The following is a 19,740-nucleotide window of genomic DNA, read 5'->3' as shown; positions in this document are numbered from 1 at the left end:
CTTTTTTTTTCTTTTCCTTTCTTTCCTTTCCTTTCCTTTTCTTTTCTTTTCTTCTCTTTTCTTTTCTCTTCTCTTTTCTTTTTTTTCTTTTGGGTCACACTTGGTGATGCTCAGGAATTACTCCTGGCGGTGCTCGGGGGACCATATGGGATGCTGGGGAATCGAACCCAGGTCGGCCACGTGCAAAGAAAAGCTCTACCCGCTGTACTATCCCTACAGCCCCCAAATGGGGATTTTTTTTTTTTTTTTTTTTTTTTTTTTGCTTTTTAGGTCACACCTGGCTCTGCACAAGGGTTACTCCTGGCTCTGCACTCAGGAATCACTCCTGGCGGTACTCAGGGGACCATATGGGATGCTGGGAATCGAACCCGGGTTGGCCGCGTGCAAGGCAAACGCCTTACCCGCTGTGCTATCGCTCCAGCCCCGGGATTTTTTTTTTTAAACCCGGGAGATGACACCAGAGAGGCTTCTTCACCAGGTTTTTTGTTTGTTTTGTTCTGCGCTACCCAAGGGCAGCTCTGGTCTTCCCTGTGGCTCTGTGCTCCAGGAGCACTGCTAATGTGCTCCGGGGACCGCGTGTGGTGCTGGGAATTGAACCCGGGTGAGCGTAGGCCAGGCAGAGCCCTGCCTGCCAGACCATTTCCGCAGCCCCAACCTCGGCACGATTTAAAAACATTGGGCTGTTTGGTTGTTGTTTTTATTGGCTTCTGTGATTACGTCCTGTACCTCAGGTATTCCTATCTCTGATGAATGGTTTAAAATTGTCCGTAGGAAGAGCCAGAGCGAGAGTATAGTGTGTCGGGCACAAGCCTCGCTCAGGGCTCACCTGCCTTTTATCCCCAACTGCACATGGGGTCCCTGGAGTCCCAGCAGGAATGACCCCTGAGTAAAGGGTCAGGAGTCAGGAGTAAACCCTGCGCATGACTGGGTGGGCCCCCACAAACAAAACAAAATTTCAGTAGGATCATTTATCGTGCAGACGCTTTGAGTTTGATAGTCCCATTGTTTATTTTTGCCTTTGTGCGCTGTGCCATTAGAATTCATATGACATTTCTTCCTAAAACTGATGTTGAAGATTTAACCATTTGTGATTCAGAAGAGTATCATGTGGTTTTTTTCTTAATATCAAGTATTTCAACCGTTTTGAATCAGTTTTTGTTTTGGGTGCAAGATGATGGTCCCTAACAATCTAATGGCTGTGTTAGTCATATCAAGTAACAACTGCTATTTGACTGAGGCATGAGGGAGCCTTTAGGGTTCTCAGAATAGCAGTTGAGGCCCTAGCAGGAGTGTTGGAGCCAACAGGGAAATGGTAGCAGTTAACTTTCGTAACTGAAAATCCTCTGCAAGGAAGTGTTCTTCAAGGGAGACAAGTTGCTCTTAGCTTTGGAACACACTTTCATGTACGAGAAGAAGTTTAAGTTGCTGAAAAGATTCTTTGAGAAACTTATAAAGTGTCCAACTCAACATCCGTGACAGGGTATGAGGAATGGGATATGTATATGGTCACGTATGTCAACAGCCTGATCTTGTGAAAGCTCAAGGTGGTCAAAATCTGATACTGATAGTCCTCAGAGTTAGCAAGTTCAATATGTTAGCAGGAAGAATTATTATTTTTTAATTTTTAAAATTGTTTTAATATACATATTAGATACCTGGGTCACGACAAGTTTATTGGGAGCCTCACTTAGTTTTTAATCCATACCCTAAAATGCAAGAAATGCAAGAAAAAAAAATTGAGGTTTCCTTCTCAAAAGTTTAAAAAAAAAAGAAAAGACTGGAGAATTACCTATAATTCCTTGATGAAACCCCAGGGATGCCTTAGCCGGGGGAGCTGTTTTGTCTTTCGTAGAATTAAGGAGTTACTTAGAAAAGATATTTTAAGTTTTTAGCTGATCTGCAATTTAAATAGTGGCAAACTGTTTAAAAGGATTTCGGTGAGGGAGGGGTGGAGCGTGTGGTTTCGCATTATTAGCAGAGGAGAGCTGAGTAAGAAATACTCTGCTCATTACAGCAATTAGATCACTGCTGCTCAAGTCTACTTCATCGTGCGAAACAAAATAGAGTTTTATGATAGAAAATTAGTCCTTAAACACAATAATCTTTATATTTTGAAAAGCCTTAATAGCACTACTCGAAAAAAGTATTCTATGATTAGTCCTCTTTATCATATTCTGCATCTCTTTTACGTTGCTTTATTAACCTCTAGCTGTGGCTCCAAGAGATCCATTTTCTCTTGATTTTTGTATTACATGTTTGTAAGTCTCTGGAACATTGTACTATATGAGCTCACCTTGTTTCTTTTCCTTTACTTTCTTAAGTAGCTAAAAATGCAAATGACAGCCATTCCATGTTTCATCATCAAGCTAAAAATGAAAGAATTACCGAATATAGCTAGTGTGCTTGTATTTTGTTGACATGATTATACTTTATCAATGTGTTTGTAGGGGTACCAAGGGAAGGTTTGACAGGTTTTCACCCAAGTGTCCTATATTTGTACATATTTGTACTAGTTTCGGTGAAAAGAGCCTATTCTTTTTGCTGCTGAAGATCATCTTGAACAGAATAGCTCTATCTAAAATATTTAACCGCATACTTAACAGTGATTCAGTCATCTGATTGGCTTGAGATGTTTCTTGGTAAATTAATAGAAAAGGAGCAATCAGGCTTTCTCCATCAGTGAGAGAGTGTCAGTAACCAGGAAGCGCTCAGTAAGCCCAGCTGTGCTTTCCGTGCTTCCTTTTGTGTCTAAATGGCATCAGAGAGAGCGAGTGTATCTAGTTGACATTTGCCATGCCAGGGTCCTGGTATGCCTTCTTAGTGACAGCAAAATCGACAAGTGTGTTTTCAGAAAAGTTGGAAAGATTTCTGTGACATTCTCATTGCTGCCTGATGCGAGGTAAGCAGCATGCAATGGATAGCATCGCGGTTCATAAAAGCTCGGGCCACTTCAGATTGGAACGCCACTAGCAGTAAGCTGGGAAGGGCCCAGGTAGCAGGGAGTTCTGAGGCCCCAAGATTAGATTCTCCTCTGCAGACTGAGCCGTGCTCGGGACCCCGCCTGTGCTGGAGTGACCCCTTTCTCTGGGCCACTGGCTTCGGCGGCATTGAGGAGCAATCAGTGTAGTCTGAAATCGCTTCGAAGCTCTGCAGAGGGGTGACCTTTTATTTATTTATTTATTTATTTGTCTATCTATTTATTCATTTAATTTTGGACATAAATCTCTTTGGGAGTTGGGGTCTTCAGAACCAAAATTATCTTCCGTGTTAAAAAACTCAGGGATCCCACAGATAGAAGAGTCCGTATGCAGCTCTAGCTTCCGGCTTAGGAAAGAGTGCCTGACCGCCTAATCTAAGACGTTTGCTCGTTTACAGAAGTCTTGGAATCCACTTCACATTTTATTTTGGTTCTGGGGATTCCCAGGGCTATAAATACCAGGGTCAAGTGTCACTCACTGGCTCTTGCCCCGGGCAGGGTTAGACTCACGGGAACAGACAGTGAGAGTTGGTTTTGGTCCTCCAGGCCGAGGGGTCCGCAGAGCCCCCAGCGGGAGAAGCCCCCTTAGCTCTGAAGGTGCCGGCGAGCTGCTGGAGGGGGAGTGTCTCTTCCTGGTTTCTGTCGCCGCCCCACACGGAGACCTGCTCTCTGGCCTAGGGGCTGAGGACGTGGGGGGCAGTGGGTGAACCCCTCAGCACGAAGGGCAAACGAGTGCCTTAATGCCGACAAGGGCCTCAGTGCCCGTCCACTTTCTCTTCCGGACAGAGTGGGGACTGCTACTCTGGCGACATTCAGGGCTCACTCCTGGCTCCTAACTCAGGACTTACTCCTGGTGGGGCTTTGGGGGACCTCATGGGATGCGGGGATCGAACCAGGGTCAACGCAAACTCCCTACACTTTATACTTTATACTACCGTTGCAGCCCCAGGCCTGGACTACTGTATTTTGGGTTTTTTTTGTTTTTGTTTTTGGGTCACACCCGATGATGCACAGGGGTTATTCCTGGCTCTTCACTCAGGAATTTACCCTGGTGGTGCTCAGGACAGACCGGTGGCATCGTCACCCTTCTGTCTGCAGGACAGGTTGTCCAAGCAAGAAACACTTCGAATGACTTTGAACCAGAGAAACTTTTTTTTTTTCTTTCTGGGTCATACCCGGCGATGCTCAGGGTTACTCCTGGCTCTGCACTCAGGAATCACTCTCCTGGCGGTTCTCAGGGGACCCTATGGGATGCTGGGAATCGAACCCGGGTCGGCCGCGTACAAGGCAAACGCCCTCCCCGCTGTGCTATGGCTCCAGCCTCAGAACCAGAGGAACTTTTATCCTTATTGTACGTGGAGGTTCTCTGGGACCCTCTGCCTACCTCGGGGGGTCGAGGAGCGCCAGGGCTGTTCTTGCTCAGGCACGAGGCTGGCGGAGCTGCGGCAAGTCCCTGCTCTTCGTCTGCCTCCCCCGCTGGGAGTCACCCCAGGGCCCCCCGCCCATGGTCCTGACAGAGCACAGTGGCCCACGGCCGCACCTCAGGGAGGACCCGCGCCAGCATCCCCAGGGAAGGTTGAAGGTGCGGCTTCTCGGAGCTTTGCAGGTCAATGGGGCGATACTGAGTGACCAGCTCTAGCCCGGCCGTTCCTTCCTCAGGCAAGGGCAAGTCGGCCTGTGCGGGCAGCGTGGGGGTGGGGCTGTTGTTGATGCTGTTCAAGGCCACGCCCAACAGTGCTCCTGCCTCTGCACCCCGGGTTACTCCCGGCTGTGCGGGGGCACCGATTGGGATGCGGGGCGGAGTGCCCCTCCCTCTGCTGCCTGTGCTGTCCCCCTCGCCCCCGCTCACGGGGTGACGCTCTGAGTTCGAAATGCGTCTTCAGGTTGGCTCTGCTTCCCTGCAGACTGAAGTGCCGCTGGCCTTGTGTCCCGCTCGCCGTCCCCGCGGTTCCTTGTTGCAAGGAATCCCGTGGGGGGGGGGTCTGAAGCGTGCGGGTTGCCGGCTCCACGGTGGTCGGGAGCCGAGTGCTATTGATTCTGGTCCCCGTGCTAACCCAGTGGTCGGCTTGCTTGTCTCCGAGCTGCAGCCCGAGCCATGAAAACCGTTTACACGGTGGTTCACTCTACACAAAAATACCTTTCCCTTAAATAAGTGTCATGAAATAATAATTACCTGGACCCTGTGCGTTACTGTTAAAGCGTTTGATATCTTTGTACCTGGGGGGAGGGGCGGGGAGGGGCCTCCTAAGAGGGCCATTGGCCAGTGGTCTCTGGCCAACCATTGAGTGGTTTAATGGGAGGGTCCTGCACTTCCAGGACCACCAGTACCTCCCAGGGATGCTGGGGGGCCGAGTGGCCCTGGGGCTGACACTCGGGCGTGTGTGCGGCGTGTCCCGTCTCCCAGCCCCCCTCGGCCTCTCTGTCCACTAAGGGACATACCAAATGGCTTCAGGCTGCAGTTTGAAGAAAGTGGGTTGTAGTGAAACAATTTGAACTGTCACCTTACGATTTATAACGTATATATTGATAATGTATATGTTGGGATATTGGGGCTGGGGATGTGGTTCAACCACAGAGCACTTATCTCGTATACCGTGACTCTGCACTCAGTTCCGGCACTTGGGGGAAAAAAAGCCTAAAAAAACAAAACAAGGGGCTGGAGAGTGAAGTGCAGCTGGTCAGGCACTGGCCTTGCGTGCGGCCCACCTGGGTTTGAGCCCCACCTGGGCTGGATCCCCGGCACCCCAGAAGTAGTTCCTGAGTGCAGAGCAAGGAGTGACCCCTGAATGTCACTGGGCGGGACCCAGAAACCAAAAAAAAAAAAGGGAAACGCAACTAAATAGCTCAGGGCTGGTCTCTCGCCTTCACCCAGAGGCCCCCTGGCCAGTCACGCGCAGTGAAAACGGGCACACGTGAGGGGCATCGCTACCTTTCTTTCTCAGGTGTTCCCACTACGGCAGAGTCAGCACTCCACAGTACCCAAAGTTTACTTCCCAGGAGGGAAACGTTGAGTAGAGCGCTTTGTGGGTTGTTGTTTCGGGTGTTTTGAGGTAAAAGTCAACTCTTTTCTCGTTTTCTTCTCAACGGAAGACCGGCCAGGAGCAGCCTACTAGCCCTCGGGCCAGATGTCTGCGTCCCTGTTAAAGTTGACAGGACTCACTGAATTCCAACGCTTATTTCTTACCCGTTTAATGTTAGACATTTTTTTTTTATATATACAAAGTGTAGCGAAGTCGCCGTGTCGGAGCACTGAGTGCCCTGACTGAAATCTGTGCCTGACTCTTTATTGGAGGTAGCTTTGCTCTCTTCCGTCTCTGCCTAAGAAAGCAGACGGGACGGAGTTTCCTGTTTTTCACTCTGTCCTTGAGCCCACTCGGGCTCGCCCGTCCCGGCGAGGAGGAGGAGGAGGATGGTGATGATGATGATGATGATGGTGATGATGATGATGATGATGGTGATGATGATGATGATGATGGCCGTCTGAGCGCTCCTCTCTGCCCCTTCCTTCCCCCAGGATTGCGAGTGTCTCTCGCCCGGCCGCCAAGATGAACATGGTGAAGAGGATCATGGGGCGCCCGCGGCAGGAGGAGTGCAGCCCGCAGGACAACGCCCTGGGCCTCATGCACCTGCGCCGGCTCTTCACCGAGCTGTGCCACCCGCCGCGCCACATGGCGCAGAAGGAGCAGGAGGAGAAGCTGTACATGATGCTGCCGGTGTTCAACAGGGTGAGGCGGGGCGGCGGCCCGGGGGCATCGGGGGCAGCGTCTCTCATTGCGTGCTGGGTCCGTGGTTCCCTTGCCTCGGCCCGAGGGGCACTCTGCCTGACACCAGCCCCCTGCGTGGGGGGAGAAAGGAAGCCGGGTGTTCTGTGGCTGCCTCTGCGTACGGGGTTCCCGCATGGGTCCACCCTCAGGCGTGGCGCTGAGACCCGCAGGATGAGGCCCCCAAAACAGAAACAGAACCCGGGGACTCTGGGCGCTCCCCTGCCTTCCGCTCCCTGTGTCAGATCTTCACGGGGGGAGCAGTCAGTGTTCGGTGTTTATTGTCTGATGGCCCTGTGGTATGCCACCGCTGTTTGCCCACTTGCACGGCCTGTTTTCCCCAGAGTCCGTAACATGACTGTATCTGTCAGCTTGTCCCTCTCGTGTCTTGCTTGGTCCCTGGCCTTTTCTCCCCCAGGCTCTTTCTTTCCTCCTTTTCTCTTCTCTGTCTTTTTCTGTTTATTCTGGGCCACTCCTGGCAGTGCTCAGGACTTCCTCCTGGCTCTGCACTCAGGGGACACTTCTGTCTCTCTCAGGGGACCGTGTGGGGTGCCGGGGATAGACCCCCGTGCTGGCCATGGGCACGGCCCATGTCCTCCCCGCTGGACTGTCGCACTGCGCCTCCCCCTCCCCCGCCCACTGCCCCCCTGCCTTTTCCCGACTCTTCTCTCCTTTGGTTCGATTTTCGTCCCCGTGTCTGTGTGTCTCAGTGCATCTTTGCCTTCGTCTCTGTCTCTTGGACCCTCGTCACTCTCTGTGTCGTTTCTCTCTGCCTGCCGAGCCCCCCTCTTTCCCCTGCTCTGTCCCTCCTCCCTCTGACTGTACCCGCTCTCCTACCCCTCCTCTCTCTGACTTCTCTCCCTGCTCACAGCATGTGTTTGGGACTTGGTCAGTCTTTCTGTTGGAAAATGTTGGTCCCTTATTTTTCTCCTTTTGAAGTTTTGCTGAGGAATCTTACTCTCTGGGGAGCCCCCTCGGGATGCCTTGGTGGGCTGGTGCGTGCCTTGGTGGTCGACCGTCCTTGGCTGCCTGATGCCTCCAGTGGCCTGAGCGTTAGCGGGAGGGACCCCCAGCACAGCCAGGTGCAAACCTCCACGAGCGCTGCCAGGTGTGGCCCCGAAACTCATCCAGAGCTCATCTGAAACAGTTTCACACTCCTTAAACGTATGTTCCCCCACCTCGCTCCCCCCCACGAAGTACCCCGGGCCCCAGGACAGCCCATTGCACCCCTTCTTTTCCTCTTTGAGCGCCTCCCCCTTTTCACCCTTGAGAAAAATGTAGTTTGTGGTCAGCATCCAACGTTTGTTTTGGCGTGGCCTCTTGCCTTCCTTGCTTGCTTGAGGTCAGCACACAAGAGTAAAATCATCAAATACTTGCCTCTCTCCTGATTTATTTGACTTAGTCTGGCATGCGCACGCACACGCAAACACACACATACGCACACACCCAGCTCAGTCCATCCGATTGGTCACAGACAACAAGCTTTAATCCTCTGTTTAGTGAAATAGAATTGGATCCATTGTGTGTCCAGCCACTGCCTCTTCATTCATTCGCCTGCCTTGGGGGTCTCTCTTCATTCACTCGCCTGCCTTGGTGTCTCTTCATTCATTCGCCTGTCTTGGGGTCTCTTTTCATTCATCCCCCTGTCTTGGGGTCTCTGTTCTTTCATTCCCCTGCCTTGGGGTCTCTCTTCATTCATTCGCCTGCCTTGGGTCTCTCTTCATTGGCACAGTTCATCGATCACAAATGGCGCTGCGGTGAGTGTCGGAAGAATGCATCGCTGTGGCTTACCGGAACTTTCTGTTTGTGTTTGGAGGGTGAGTCTGGGGGACATACGCGGCAGCTCACTCCCAGACTCGCTGCAGTTCTCCTTGTGAGAGCTGCGGGTCGCCCTGCAGTTCCGTGGGGCCCTGCGGGGCTGGGCGTGAGCGAGGCCCTGCGTCTGCAGCTCGCCGTCCGCCCTGGAGCCGTCTTTCTGGCCCCGGGCACTGGTCCGCTTGCTTACCCAGCGCAGACTGCAGTTGAGCCGGCATGGGGCAGTTCTAGCTTTACTCGTTTGAGAAGCCTCCATGTTGCTCTCTGCAGGGGTTGAGCTAGTTTATATTCCTGCAGCTTCCTTCCCAAGACCCAGCATTTCTTCTTTCTAGTCTTTTTGTTATAAGCCATTTTTCACTGCAACTCTTACTGTAATTTTGTTTTGCATTTTCCTTGGTAAGTCATAAAGATTTATCTCCCTTGACCAATTGCCATCTCCCTCCCTCCCTCCCTCCCTCCCTCCCTCCCTCCCTTCCTTCCTCCCTCCCTTCCTTCCTTCCTTCCTTCCTTCCTTCCTTCCTTCCTTCCTTCCTTCCTTCCTTCCTTCCTTCCTTCCTTCCTTCCTTCCTTCCTTCCTTCCCCTCCCTCCCTTCCTCCCTCCCTCCCTCCCTCCCTCCCTCCCTCCCTCCCTTCCTTCCTTCCTTCCTTCCTTCCTTCCTTCCTTCCTTCCTTCCTTCCTTCCTTCCTTCCTTCCTTCCTTCCTTCCCCTTCCTTCCTTCCTTCCTTCCTTCCTTCCTTCCTTCCTTCCTTCCTTCCTTCCTTTCCCTCCTTCCCTCCCTCCCTCCCTCCCTCCCTTCCTTCCTTCCTTCCTTCCTTCCTTCCTTCCTTCCTTCCTTCCTTCCTTCCTTCCTTCCTTCCTTCCTTCCACTTCCTTCCCCTTCCTTCCTTCCCCTTCCTTCCTTCCTGTGTTCATGGCTTACTCCTGTCTCTTGTTCAGGGATTACATTTTACGGTTCTCCGGGGACCCCATGCAGTGCCACGGTCCAACATGTCTTGGTTGCATGCAAGACACGCACCTTACACACTTTCCAGCCCCAGCATGTTTCTTTCTTAGAGAAGTGTTTGTTCAGCCTCATACTAATTTTGTTTCATTTTGGGGACACACCTGGCTGTTTTTAGGGGTTCCTCCTGGCTCTGCACTCAGGAATTACTCCTGGCAGGCCTGGGGGACCGTATGGGATGGCAGGAATCAAACCTGGGTCCACCACGTGCAGAGCAGTCACCTTCCCCATTGTGCCATCTCTCAGCCTCACCTTCTACCCATTTTTAAATTGGAACATGTCTTCTTGTTGAGATTGATGAGTTATTTACGTGAATCGGGCATTAGCTTTATAGTTTAGTGTAATCCCAGTTTGTTTGTCTCGCTTTTGTTTCCCATGCCATTGCAGCTGAGTCCCTAAAGACATCAACTAAAAAGCAGTTGCAGGGCATTCACTGCCTGTGTTTTCTTCAAAACTTGATATTTGAAGTTTTCACATTCACTTTTGTGCAAGACATGAGATAATGGTCCAGTCTCGTGCTTTTGCATGAAGCTGCCCTGTTTTCTCAAGACCATTTATTAAGGAAACAGCTTTTCTAGTTTATGCTCTTAGTCAAATTTTTTGTGTGTTTTCTCTTTGAAAATATTAGTTTTGTTCAGATTTTGTGACTTTTGGATACTTTAATAACTAGACACTAACTTTTCCAGAGTCACTTTTCTGTTTCTTGCATTGTTCTTTGCTCCAAAATTTACTTTCTAAAACTTCTTATTCCCTACTAAGTCATTTTCTGCTGTCTGGTGATAGCTGTCTATACCTGATACTTACAAATGAAGTATCAACATGCTGATTGACGTGACATGTGTCGGGGCGAACCTTCCAGTATCTAACGGGGCTCTGAGGGGGAGATCCCTCAGGCTTGGTCGTGTGGCTCCCCGAGGGGGGATTTCCAAATCTCCTTCCTGGAGCGTCCAACCGTCAGGCTGGAGAGGAGACAGCTGGGCCCCGTGCAGTCACCGCCACTCACTTCCTCTCCGGTTTCCTCTCGGTGTTCCTTTTGGTTCCTTCTATCCAGAGATTAGCGGTCCAGAGTAGAGAAGTCTTCACTTTTCTGGACTGTAAAAGAAGTAGAATATCTGTCTGTGAATAGTCGAAGATTAAATAAGATAATGTACATAAAGCACTTGGCAAGTGTTTGTCTTTAGGAACTTGCGTTTATGTTGTTTTTCCTGCATCTAAAGTAAAGGCAGTAAAGAGAGAGTAAAGGCTCTCAGCTGTTTGCTTAAGGAGGGTCTCCGTTATATATTACTCGTAGGCACAGAGTGCCAGTGTGACAGTCTTGGCCAGAAGGGCGACCCTGTGGATTCCGTGATTATCTGTGTGCTGGGTCCTTTGTTCTGCCACTGTGCATTCTTAGTTTGTGTCCGGGAGATACACTTTGTGTCATACACTGTGCCGTGCACTGGCGTCTCTGAGATAAGATAGAGTCTAATCCCGGGAAGCCCGAGTCTGCAGACTCGAAGAGAGGCGCCTGTTGGGGAGGAGATTAGGACACGAAGGGAGAGAATTAAGCGAATGTTGTGTTACAGGCACTGGTGTGCGTCCCTGAGCTGAGAGAGGCTTGGAATCCTGGGGGCGAGGGGCGGAGGGGCAGAACAGGGGTCAAGCACCTGCCTTGTATGTGGCTCACTGGGCTTTGACTGCGGGCACCTCATCTGGTCCCCTGAGCACTGCCAGGGGTGATCCTTGATCACGGGGCCAGGGGGATGAAGTCCTGAGCACAGTGGGTGTGTCCAAAACAAAGGAAGCAAACAGGAGAAATAGATGGTTGGCGAGGGGGTGAGAGAGCTGCTTCCTAACTCGGTGGAATTAATGAGAGAGACAGAGACAGAGACAGGAGAGAGAGAGAGACAGAGACAGAGATAGAGAGGAGAGAGAGAGAGAAAGGAGAGAGAGAGAGAGGAGAGAGAGAGACAGAGAGGAGAGAGAGAGACAGAGACAGAGGAGAGAGAGAGAGAGGGGAGAGAGAGAGGAGAGAGAGACAGAGAGAGGAGAGAGAGAGACAGAGAGAAAGACAGAGAGGAGAGAGAGAAAGAGAGAGAGAGAGAGAGAGAGAGAGAGAGAGAGAGAGAGAGAGAGAGACTTGTCTGCCTGCGGGGGGCCTGGCGTGGACCCCAGCATGGCCAGGATTGAGGCCTCGAGTAGCCCCTTAAGCACTTCTGGGTGTGCCCAAGCCCTCCCCTCCCCCGCAAAAAATCAGCGATCCCCCCAGAGAGGGACCCCATGGTGGGATTACAGGTGGGAGTGAGAGTGGAGGTGCAGGGCGGGGGGTTCTGAGGGGATGCGGTGGCCGAAGGGCAGACTTAGCTCAGCACCTCCAGTAAGGCAGGCGAAGCCCGCGAGCCCAGATGCCAGCCTCTCTCACGGCCACGGAACGGGAAGCTGCCGGGCTGCGCCCAGAGCGTGGTGTGGAGCTGGCACCGGCCTTTAGGCTGCCCCTGGTGGTCGCCCGAGGCCTCGCCCTCCCAGCACTCTGGGCTGACCATTGTTGAGCCGCCGCAGCTGACCCAGCCCTGCCCAGCTAGCAGCTGCTGCCCGCCGCCCGCCAGCCAGCCAGCCGCAGGCGGCAAGACCCAGCAGGGCAGGGCAGTGACGGCCCCAGCCCCGCCTACTCCAGGCTCCCCCTTCCCACACGGACCCTTGCAAACACGGCCGTGGGGACGCAGAATCCCAAGCTGCCACGAGGCCCTCCCGTGTAGCTACTCGGGTACTGTGGTGATCTGGAGCTTAGTCCCCGGGTGGTCGTGACCGATCCCTCATCACTGTGCTTTGTGGCTGCCGGCACCCACGGCCTGGGTTCTGGCAGCGGAGCCGGTGCCGGGTGCGAGCGTGGATTCCTCAGCCTGCCTTTATTCCCACCCAGCCCCGGGGGTTCGGTCCGTGTGCCACGGGCCACTCTGGAATCCCGAGTCCTGCTTGTTTCGCGTGTCCTGGAAGGGCTAGCTCTAGGGGTGGGTGGCCGGGAGTGCCGTAGGGGGCTTCCCGCCAAGGGGGGTGAGAAATGACTGGTTCTGTGGCCGAGTGGCAGAACACAGGCCCCGCGTGCTGGAAACCTGGGTTCGATCCCGGCATCAGAAGAAAGGGGGGAACAGAAAGAGGACAAAGGGAACCGCATTATTGGTACCTGCCTGGCTCGATGGACACTCAGTGGCGGGTAAGGCCCAGTACTGGCAGGTGCGGGCACCTGCCTCCGGCACCTCTGGGGGCCCCACCCGTCAGTGCTCTGGGGTCCCGGGGTACTCTCCGTGGTGTGTGGGGGGAGCATGGGCTCTGGGGGTGGACCCTGGGGCTCCTGCCTCCGACACATGCACCCAGCACCCAGCGCTCCAAGAGTCCCCAGCCAGAGCCCCTCCGGAACCCGGGCGGCCGAGTAGCCCTCGCAGAGTGCGGGCTGGACGGGGTCTGCGAGTGTCGCTCTGTTCCCTTCCAAGGAGCTTCTCACGCGCACGGAAGGACGCGCAGGGCGGATGGGAGGAGCCGAGTCGCTCTCCTCAGCACCCCTCGCGATCCACTTCATCTTCGGGCCCTGAGGGAAGGGCGGCAGAGAAAGCGCTGGGCTCGCACGTTCGTCCGCTCGGTGCCCGCGACTGTCCCTTGCTGTCACTCTCTGTGTGCAGTGCCATGAGGGGACCCCGGGCCGAGCACTGGCCAGGCAGAAGCTTCCCCCTCTGAGCACAGCCGTGACCGGGGACCTTAGTTGGCCGTTTCCTGAGTTTGGGACCCGGGAAACGGGGCCATGGGCTGCTGACCGAGCTGCGGGGCATGCTTCAGACCCAGCACTCCTGAGCCCCCGAGCACTGAGCTAGGAGTCCCTCCTGGGTGGGACTTCCCCCATCTGACCCCTCCTCACCCCACACACAAGAAAAAAGGCTCAAGATTGTAGAAAAAGAACTGTAAATCTTCTTTCTAGTCTGCATATTTTTATTGAATTGCTGAAGAGCACTGGAAGAGAGGCGGCTCGAGCGCTCTGACTCGCCTTTAGAGTGGCCGGTGCTCGGGGCTCGCCCAGGTGAACAGGAAACATTGGGGGCGCCCTTCCCGCAGCCCTCCGGGACCCGCAGGCGCAGGCTGCAGTGGGGGGCCTCTCCCCAGCCGCACCCCGTCACGGAGCAGGCGGGGCTCATGCTCAGGGCAGGTGTGGCTGGGCTTCGGGGCTAGAGCCCCCCACCCTGCCGAGGGCCCACCGGGAGCGCGCTGAGCTTGGCCGTGGACCCCGTTTCTGAAGCACAGGGCGGGCGTCGGCCCCCGAGCCCTGTCCTGGCCTCCTCGCCTTTATTTTTCTTGTCTTCATGGGGTTTGTCATTCAGGGCGTCACATCCAGGGCCGCTGAGCCCACCCCTGGGCCCTTGGCTTTTTTGTTTGTTTGTTTTTTGGGTCACACCTGGCAATGCACTCAGGAATTACCCCTGGCGGTGCTCAGGGACCATATGGGATGCTGGGAATCGAACCCGGGTCGGACACATGCAAGGCAAACGCCCTCCCCGCTGTGCTATCGCTCCAGCCCCTGGCCCCTTGGCTTTTATCTTTGAATTGACTCATTTTCCCTGCGTCTCCTGCCGCGTGAACACAGCGAGCACAGGGATGGCATCTGCTTTGCTTACCTGTGCACTCAAAGCTTCCTGTGGGTCTTTGTTTCGTAAATCGGAAATATTTATTGCCTCTGTGAGAGGGTGTGTGTGTGTGTGTGTGTGTGTGTGTGTGTGTGTGTGTGTGTGTGTGACAATTAATATTTATAAGTAGGTAATTGAAATAGGCCTGACGTCGTGTCGGATTATTAGGCTTGGCTGTTCATGTCAAGGAAGCAGCCGTCTTTCAGAATCACAGGACACAGTCCGCTTTTCATACGCTGATGTTGGAGTGGTGCATTCAGTCAAGACTTGCCTGGGGTTTCTGTTTGTTTGTTTGCTTCTCTGGGCCCACGCCCAGCACTGCACTGGTTGACTCCCGGCTCTGCACGCAGGAGTGAGCAGGCAGTGCTCGGGGGAGCCTCTGGGACCCCAGAGATCCCACCCACCCGGCAGTGTGCAAGGCGAAGGCTCTACCTGCTGTGTTATCACGTTGGCCCCAGGCAAGGACCCATCTTCAGGGAAACATTTCCTTGTCGAAATAAAGCATATCGGGATCTGTGTGGAGTTAGTTGCATTTTTAAGAGTTGAACAGTTTATTATTCGCCCAGACTGAAGTTTGCCTTAGATAATCACAGCCTTACACTGTTTAATAAATGAGCCGCTTATCTTGTAAAGTTGTCTTAATAATGCTCAGGTATGGACTAATTTGTAATAATTCTCAGCACCAGATATTTACTCATAAGTTCTTCTAATAAAAATATTTACTTAAATCTCAATTAGTTTGACCAAAGGCCTAATAATTATCTGAGCAAAATATATAGGTGTTTTATAAACACCATCTTTTAACTCTTAGACTCTTGTAACAGGAGCGTACAGCTGTTCAAATATGTGTCACTCTTAGCAGCTCAAGTTCTTTTATTTGGGGTAGGGGCACACCCGACAGTGCTCAGGACTTACTCGTGACTCTGTGCTCAGGGATCCCTTCTGGCAGTTTTGAGGGAGCATATTTGCTGCTGGGGATCAAAACCAGGCAGGCTGCATGCAAGGCAAGCCCCCTGCCCCTGGACCATCGCCTCTGGGCCATGGCCTTTCTCTCTTTCTCTTTCTTTTCTTCCTTCCTTCTCCCTCCCTCCCTCCCTCCCTCCCTCCCTCCCTCCCTCCTTCCTTCCTTCCTTCCTTCCTTCCTTCCTTCCTTCCTTTCTTTCTTCTTCTTTCTTTCTTTCTTTCTTTCTTTCTTTCTTTCTCTTCTTTCTTTCTTTCTTTCTTTCTTTCTTTCCCTTTCCTCCTTCCTTCCTTCCCTCCCTCCTTCCTTCCCTCCTTCCTTCCTCCCTCCCTCCCTCCCTCCCTCCCTCCCTCCCTCCCTCCCTCCCTCCCTCCCTCCTTCCTTCCTTCCTTCCTTCCTTCCTTCCTTCCTTCTTCCTTCCTTCTATTCCCTCCCTTCCTTCCTTCCTTCCCTCCTTCCTTCCCTCCTCCCTCCCTCCCTCCCTCCCTCCCTCCCTCCTTTCTTCTTTTCCCTCTCTTCCTTCCTTCTTTTCCCTCCCTTCCTTCCTTTCTATTTTTTTTCTTTTCTTCCTTCCTTTCTTCCCCACCTCCCTCCCTTCCTTCCCAGGAGCAGTTTGGGGCCACACCTGGTGGTGCTCAGGGCTTCCCGTGGGTCTTTGCTCGGGAACTGCTCCTTGCAGGCTTGGTGGACCATATGTTTTGCTGCGCATTGAACCCGGGTCAGCCGTGTGCAAGACAAGCGTCTGCTGGATTATAGTCCCTAGGCCAGGATCTCAATGTCTAGTATGTAATTTGTTGGAGAATATTGGTCTTCACTATAAGCGATTCAGTTTAATTGCAACATACATAACTTACTCAGCAGAAAACTTTTTTTATGGTTTTTGTTTTTGGGCCACACTCAGCAATGCTCAGGGATTACTCTTGGCTCTGCACTCAGGAATCAGCCCTGTGGTGCTCTGGGCTACGTATAGGATGCTAGGGATCGAACCAGGTCAGCCTCGTGCAAGGCAAGTGTTCTTCCTGAGGGGGAAAAAAAAATTATTGAAGAGTTTTTGAGAAGTACAGTTACTTTTTTTGCTGTTTTAAAAAGACTACGTAAAACTGCTATCCTGTCACCTTTGTGAAAAGCCAGGTATCAGTACCGCTGTGTGCTTGTGCAGCTGCCTTAGTAAGTACTTTGAGCTCCACTTACGAGCACTGCCAAGGAATGTAGTAGCTACTGTGGCTGTAACAGTAACATGCTCTGACTAGGACAGTTGTGTAGTACGAAGTCTGGAGCCACCTCCTAAAATACATGTATGTCTGTGCCTGAGAGATTCTGAGCCATGCACTTGCCCCACTTCTTTCTATGTTTGAGTCAAAGTTTGTGATGTAAGAATGATACAGATATAGTTTTTGGTATTAGATTTTATTCAGTCTTTTTTTTCTTTATGTCTCCTTAATACTTGCTCTTTTGTTTTCTTATTTTTCCTTCTGCTCTTCCAGCTGACGTTCTCGTTGCTTGTTTGCCCTTCGTGGTCCTTAGACGTCTCCAAAATGTGGCTGAGGGGCAGATAGTGTATACATGCACAGACACACTTAGTCAACATCCCCACCACGGCCAGGGTGCTAATTGGGTCATGAAGGCAAAAATAAGTATGATGTGTTTCTTTCCTTTGTAATGACGTTTGAACAGATAATGAAAATATAAAAATGTGTGTGATTAGTGCTATAATTACTGTAATTATTATCATATGTAACTGTAATTAGCTATTTAATCGTTTCAGAAGGTGCATTATTTCTTCTGGCTATAAAGAGCCTTGTTGTCGTGCTTTTGTTTGGGGCCTGTACCCTGCTGCCCTCAGAGCTCCTTCTGGCTCTGCACCCAGGGATCACTCCTGGCTCTATGGGGTTCTGGGAATTGAACCCGGGTCAGCTGTGTGCAAGGCAAATACCCTACCTAGCACTCCAGTCCCCAGAACCTTTTTTCAAAACAATGTGTCAGGGAGATGCAGATCAAAACAACCATGAGATACCACCTCACACCACAGAGACTAGCACACATCCAAAAGAACAAAAGCAACCGCTGTTGGAGAGGATGTGGGGAGAAAGGGACCCTTCTACACTGCTGGTGGGAATGCCGACTGGTTCAGCCCTTCTGGAAAACAATATGGACTCTTCTCAAAAAATTAGACATTGAGCTCCCATTTGACCCAGCAATACCACTGCTGGGAATATATCCCAGAGAAGCAAAAAAGTTTAGTCGAAATGACATCTGCACTTATATGTTCATCGCAGAACTATTTACAATAGCCAGAATCTGGAAAAAACCCGAGTGCCCTAGAACAGATGACTGGTTGAAGAAACTTTGGTACATCTATACAATGGAATACTATCCAGCTGTTAGAAAAAATGAGGTCATGAACTTTGCATATAAGTGGATCAGCATGAAAGTATCATGCTAAGTGAAATGAGTCAGAAAGAGAGAGACAGACATAGAAAGATTGCGCTCATCTGTGGAATATAGAATAATAGACTATAAGACTGACGCCCAAGAATAGTAGAAATAAGTACCAGGAGGTTGACTCCATGGCTTGCAAACTGGCCTCACATGCTCGGGAGAGGGCAACTCAGATAGAGAAGGAACACCAAGTAAAATGTGGTTGGAGGCCACGCGGGGGAAGGGTGATGCGTGCTGAATGAAGACTAGAGACTGAACACAGTGGCCACTCACACCTTTATTGCAAACCACAACACCTAATTAGAGAGAGAGAACAGAAGGGAATACCCTGCCACAGTGGCAGGGTGGGGTGGGGGAGATGGGATTGGGGGTTGGGAGGGATGCTGGTTTACTGGTGGTGGAGAATGGGCAATGGTGAAGGGATGGGTTCCCGAACTTTGTATGGGGGACACATGAGCACAAAAATGTATAAATCTGTAACTGTACCCTCACGGTGACTCACTAATTAAAAAATAAATTAATTAAAAAAAAGTAGAATGTGCCAAAGCTGAGATCCTGCGGGTTGTGCGTTCAGCACAAGCCCGATTTCCCAGTCAGCGTGTGAGTCTGCGGGTTGGACCCGGCTGCTTTCTTTTCCGTTCCGACTGTACTTTGAAAGTCACAGTCGAGGAGACGAACAGTGCCAGCGCTTCCTTGAAACGTTGTTTCTCGTTCACAGGTCTTTGGAAACGCTCCGCCAAATACGATGACAGAAAAATTTTTCTGACCTTCTGCAGTTCACAACACAAGTCTCACGACTGATGGTGACAGAGATTCGAAGGAGAGCATCAAACAAATCCACAGGTATCCCCCCGCCCTCGGCCAATAGATTGATTATTGTCTTTGGAAAGTTTCCATAGACAAACCAGGCTTCGGTCTATTTGAGTTCCCCGCGGCCGGTGCCCGCGCTCCGAGGAAGCTTGCCTTGTTCCGAGCGGCGTGGCCTTTCTCTGGGTGGCGGCTTGGAGGGGTGGTTCCAGCTCCTCTGTTTTCTATTTGTTTGCGGGGCACACCCGGTGGTACTCAGGGCTTGCTCCTGACTCTGCACTCAGGATCACTCCTGGTGGTGCTTGGGGCCAGAGGCACCAGAGATGCCACTGGGGTCCACTGCTGTGCAAGGCAAGTGCGCTGCCCACTGCACTATCTCTCTGGCCCCTCCACCCCTTATTTGTTTTTTGTTTGTTTTTTTGTTTTGGTTTTTTTGTTTTTGTTTGTTTGTTTGTTTTGTTTTTGGGTCACACCCGGCGATGCACAGGGTTACTCCTGGCTTTGCACTCAGGAATTACTCCTGGCAGGTGCTCAGGGGACCATATGGGATGCTGGGATTCGAACCTGGGTCTGCCGCGTGCAAGGCAAACGCCCTCCCCGTTGTGCTATCGCTCCAGCCCCACCACCCTTATCTGTACCTCGTCTGTTGGGTTCTTCTTTTTCTCATAGACGGGGCTGCCCTAGAGAGCCACCTGAGCATTCGTACCGTCCTCTCCCTCGTGTCTGGCCTTTCCTCGTCTTCCGTTAGGGAGCACAAATTACCTGCAAGGTTTTCACCCACGAGGTGAATCCTGCCTCAGCTCAGACCAACGCTGGCCTTCCAACTGTTCTCTGGTGTCTTGTCAACAAAATGCAGTTTTTGCATGATGTTCAAGGCCAATCCATAATCTGACCGGTGTAGCATTCTCAGGCTACCCTGTAGGCATTGTTCCTCTCCACAAGGCCAGCCACTGAGTTCTGACGCTTCTCCCCATCGTCTGTTTGGATGGAGGGCCGGCCTGGTCTGACGCGGTTTTCCTTTCCTCTAACCTTCCCTTCCTTCGCTGTCCCGTTTCTCTCACTCTCCTTCTCCAATCCCCCAGGGCCCATTCTGTGACTCTGTGCCCCTTGTCTTTCTCGTCTCCTTCCGAGAAGTTTACTGAGAGAGAGAGAGAGAGAGAGAGAGAGAGAGAGAGAGAGAGAGAGAGAGAGAGAGGAGAGAGAGAGAGAGAGAGAGAGAGAGAGAGAGAGAGAGAGAGAGAGAGAGAGAAAGAGAGAGAGAGAAAAGAGAGAGAGAGAAAAGAGAGAGAGAGAAAAGAGAGAAGGAGAGGATAGAGAGAGGAGAGGAATGGAG

The 19,740-nt window shown here is 51.8% G+C and overlaps 1 protein-coding gene across 1 annotated transcript in view; it reads left to right on the top strand.

Annotated features, from left to right (window-relative positions):
• Positions 1 to 19,740, top strand: part of WDFY3 (WD repeat and FYVE domain containing 3) — a 284,440-nt gene that overhangs the window by 98,158 nt on the left and 166,542 nt on the right. Inside the window, 3 exon segments of the mRNA XM_055139598.1 lie at positions 6,492 to 6,702; positions 18,319 to 18,357; positions 18,359 to 18,443. Of these exon segments, the coding sequence (XP_054995573.1) occupies positions 6,523 to 6,702; positions 18,319 to 18,357; positions 18,359 to 18,443 (304 nt within the window). The 5' untranslated portion in view covers positions 6,492 to 6,522.

This window comes from Sorex araneus, chromosome 5, assembly GCF_027595985.1.
Source record: "Sorex araneus isolate mSorAra2 chromosome 5, mSorAra2.pri, whole genome shotgun sequence".
NCBI lineage: Eukaryota > Metazoa > Chordata > Mammalia > Eulipotyphla > Soricidae > Sorex > Sorex araneus.
Note: the sequence above shows the minus strand (reverse complement) of the source record. Positions and strands in the feature narration are given on the sequence as shown.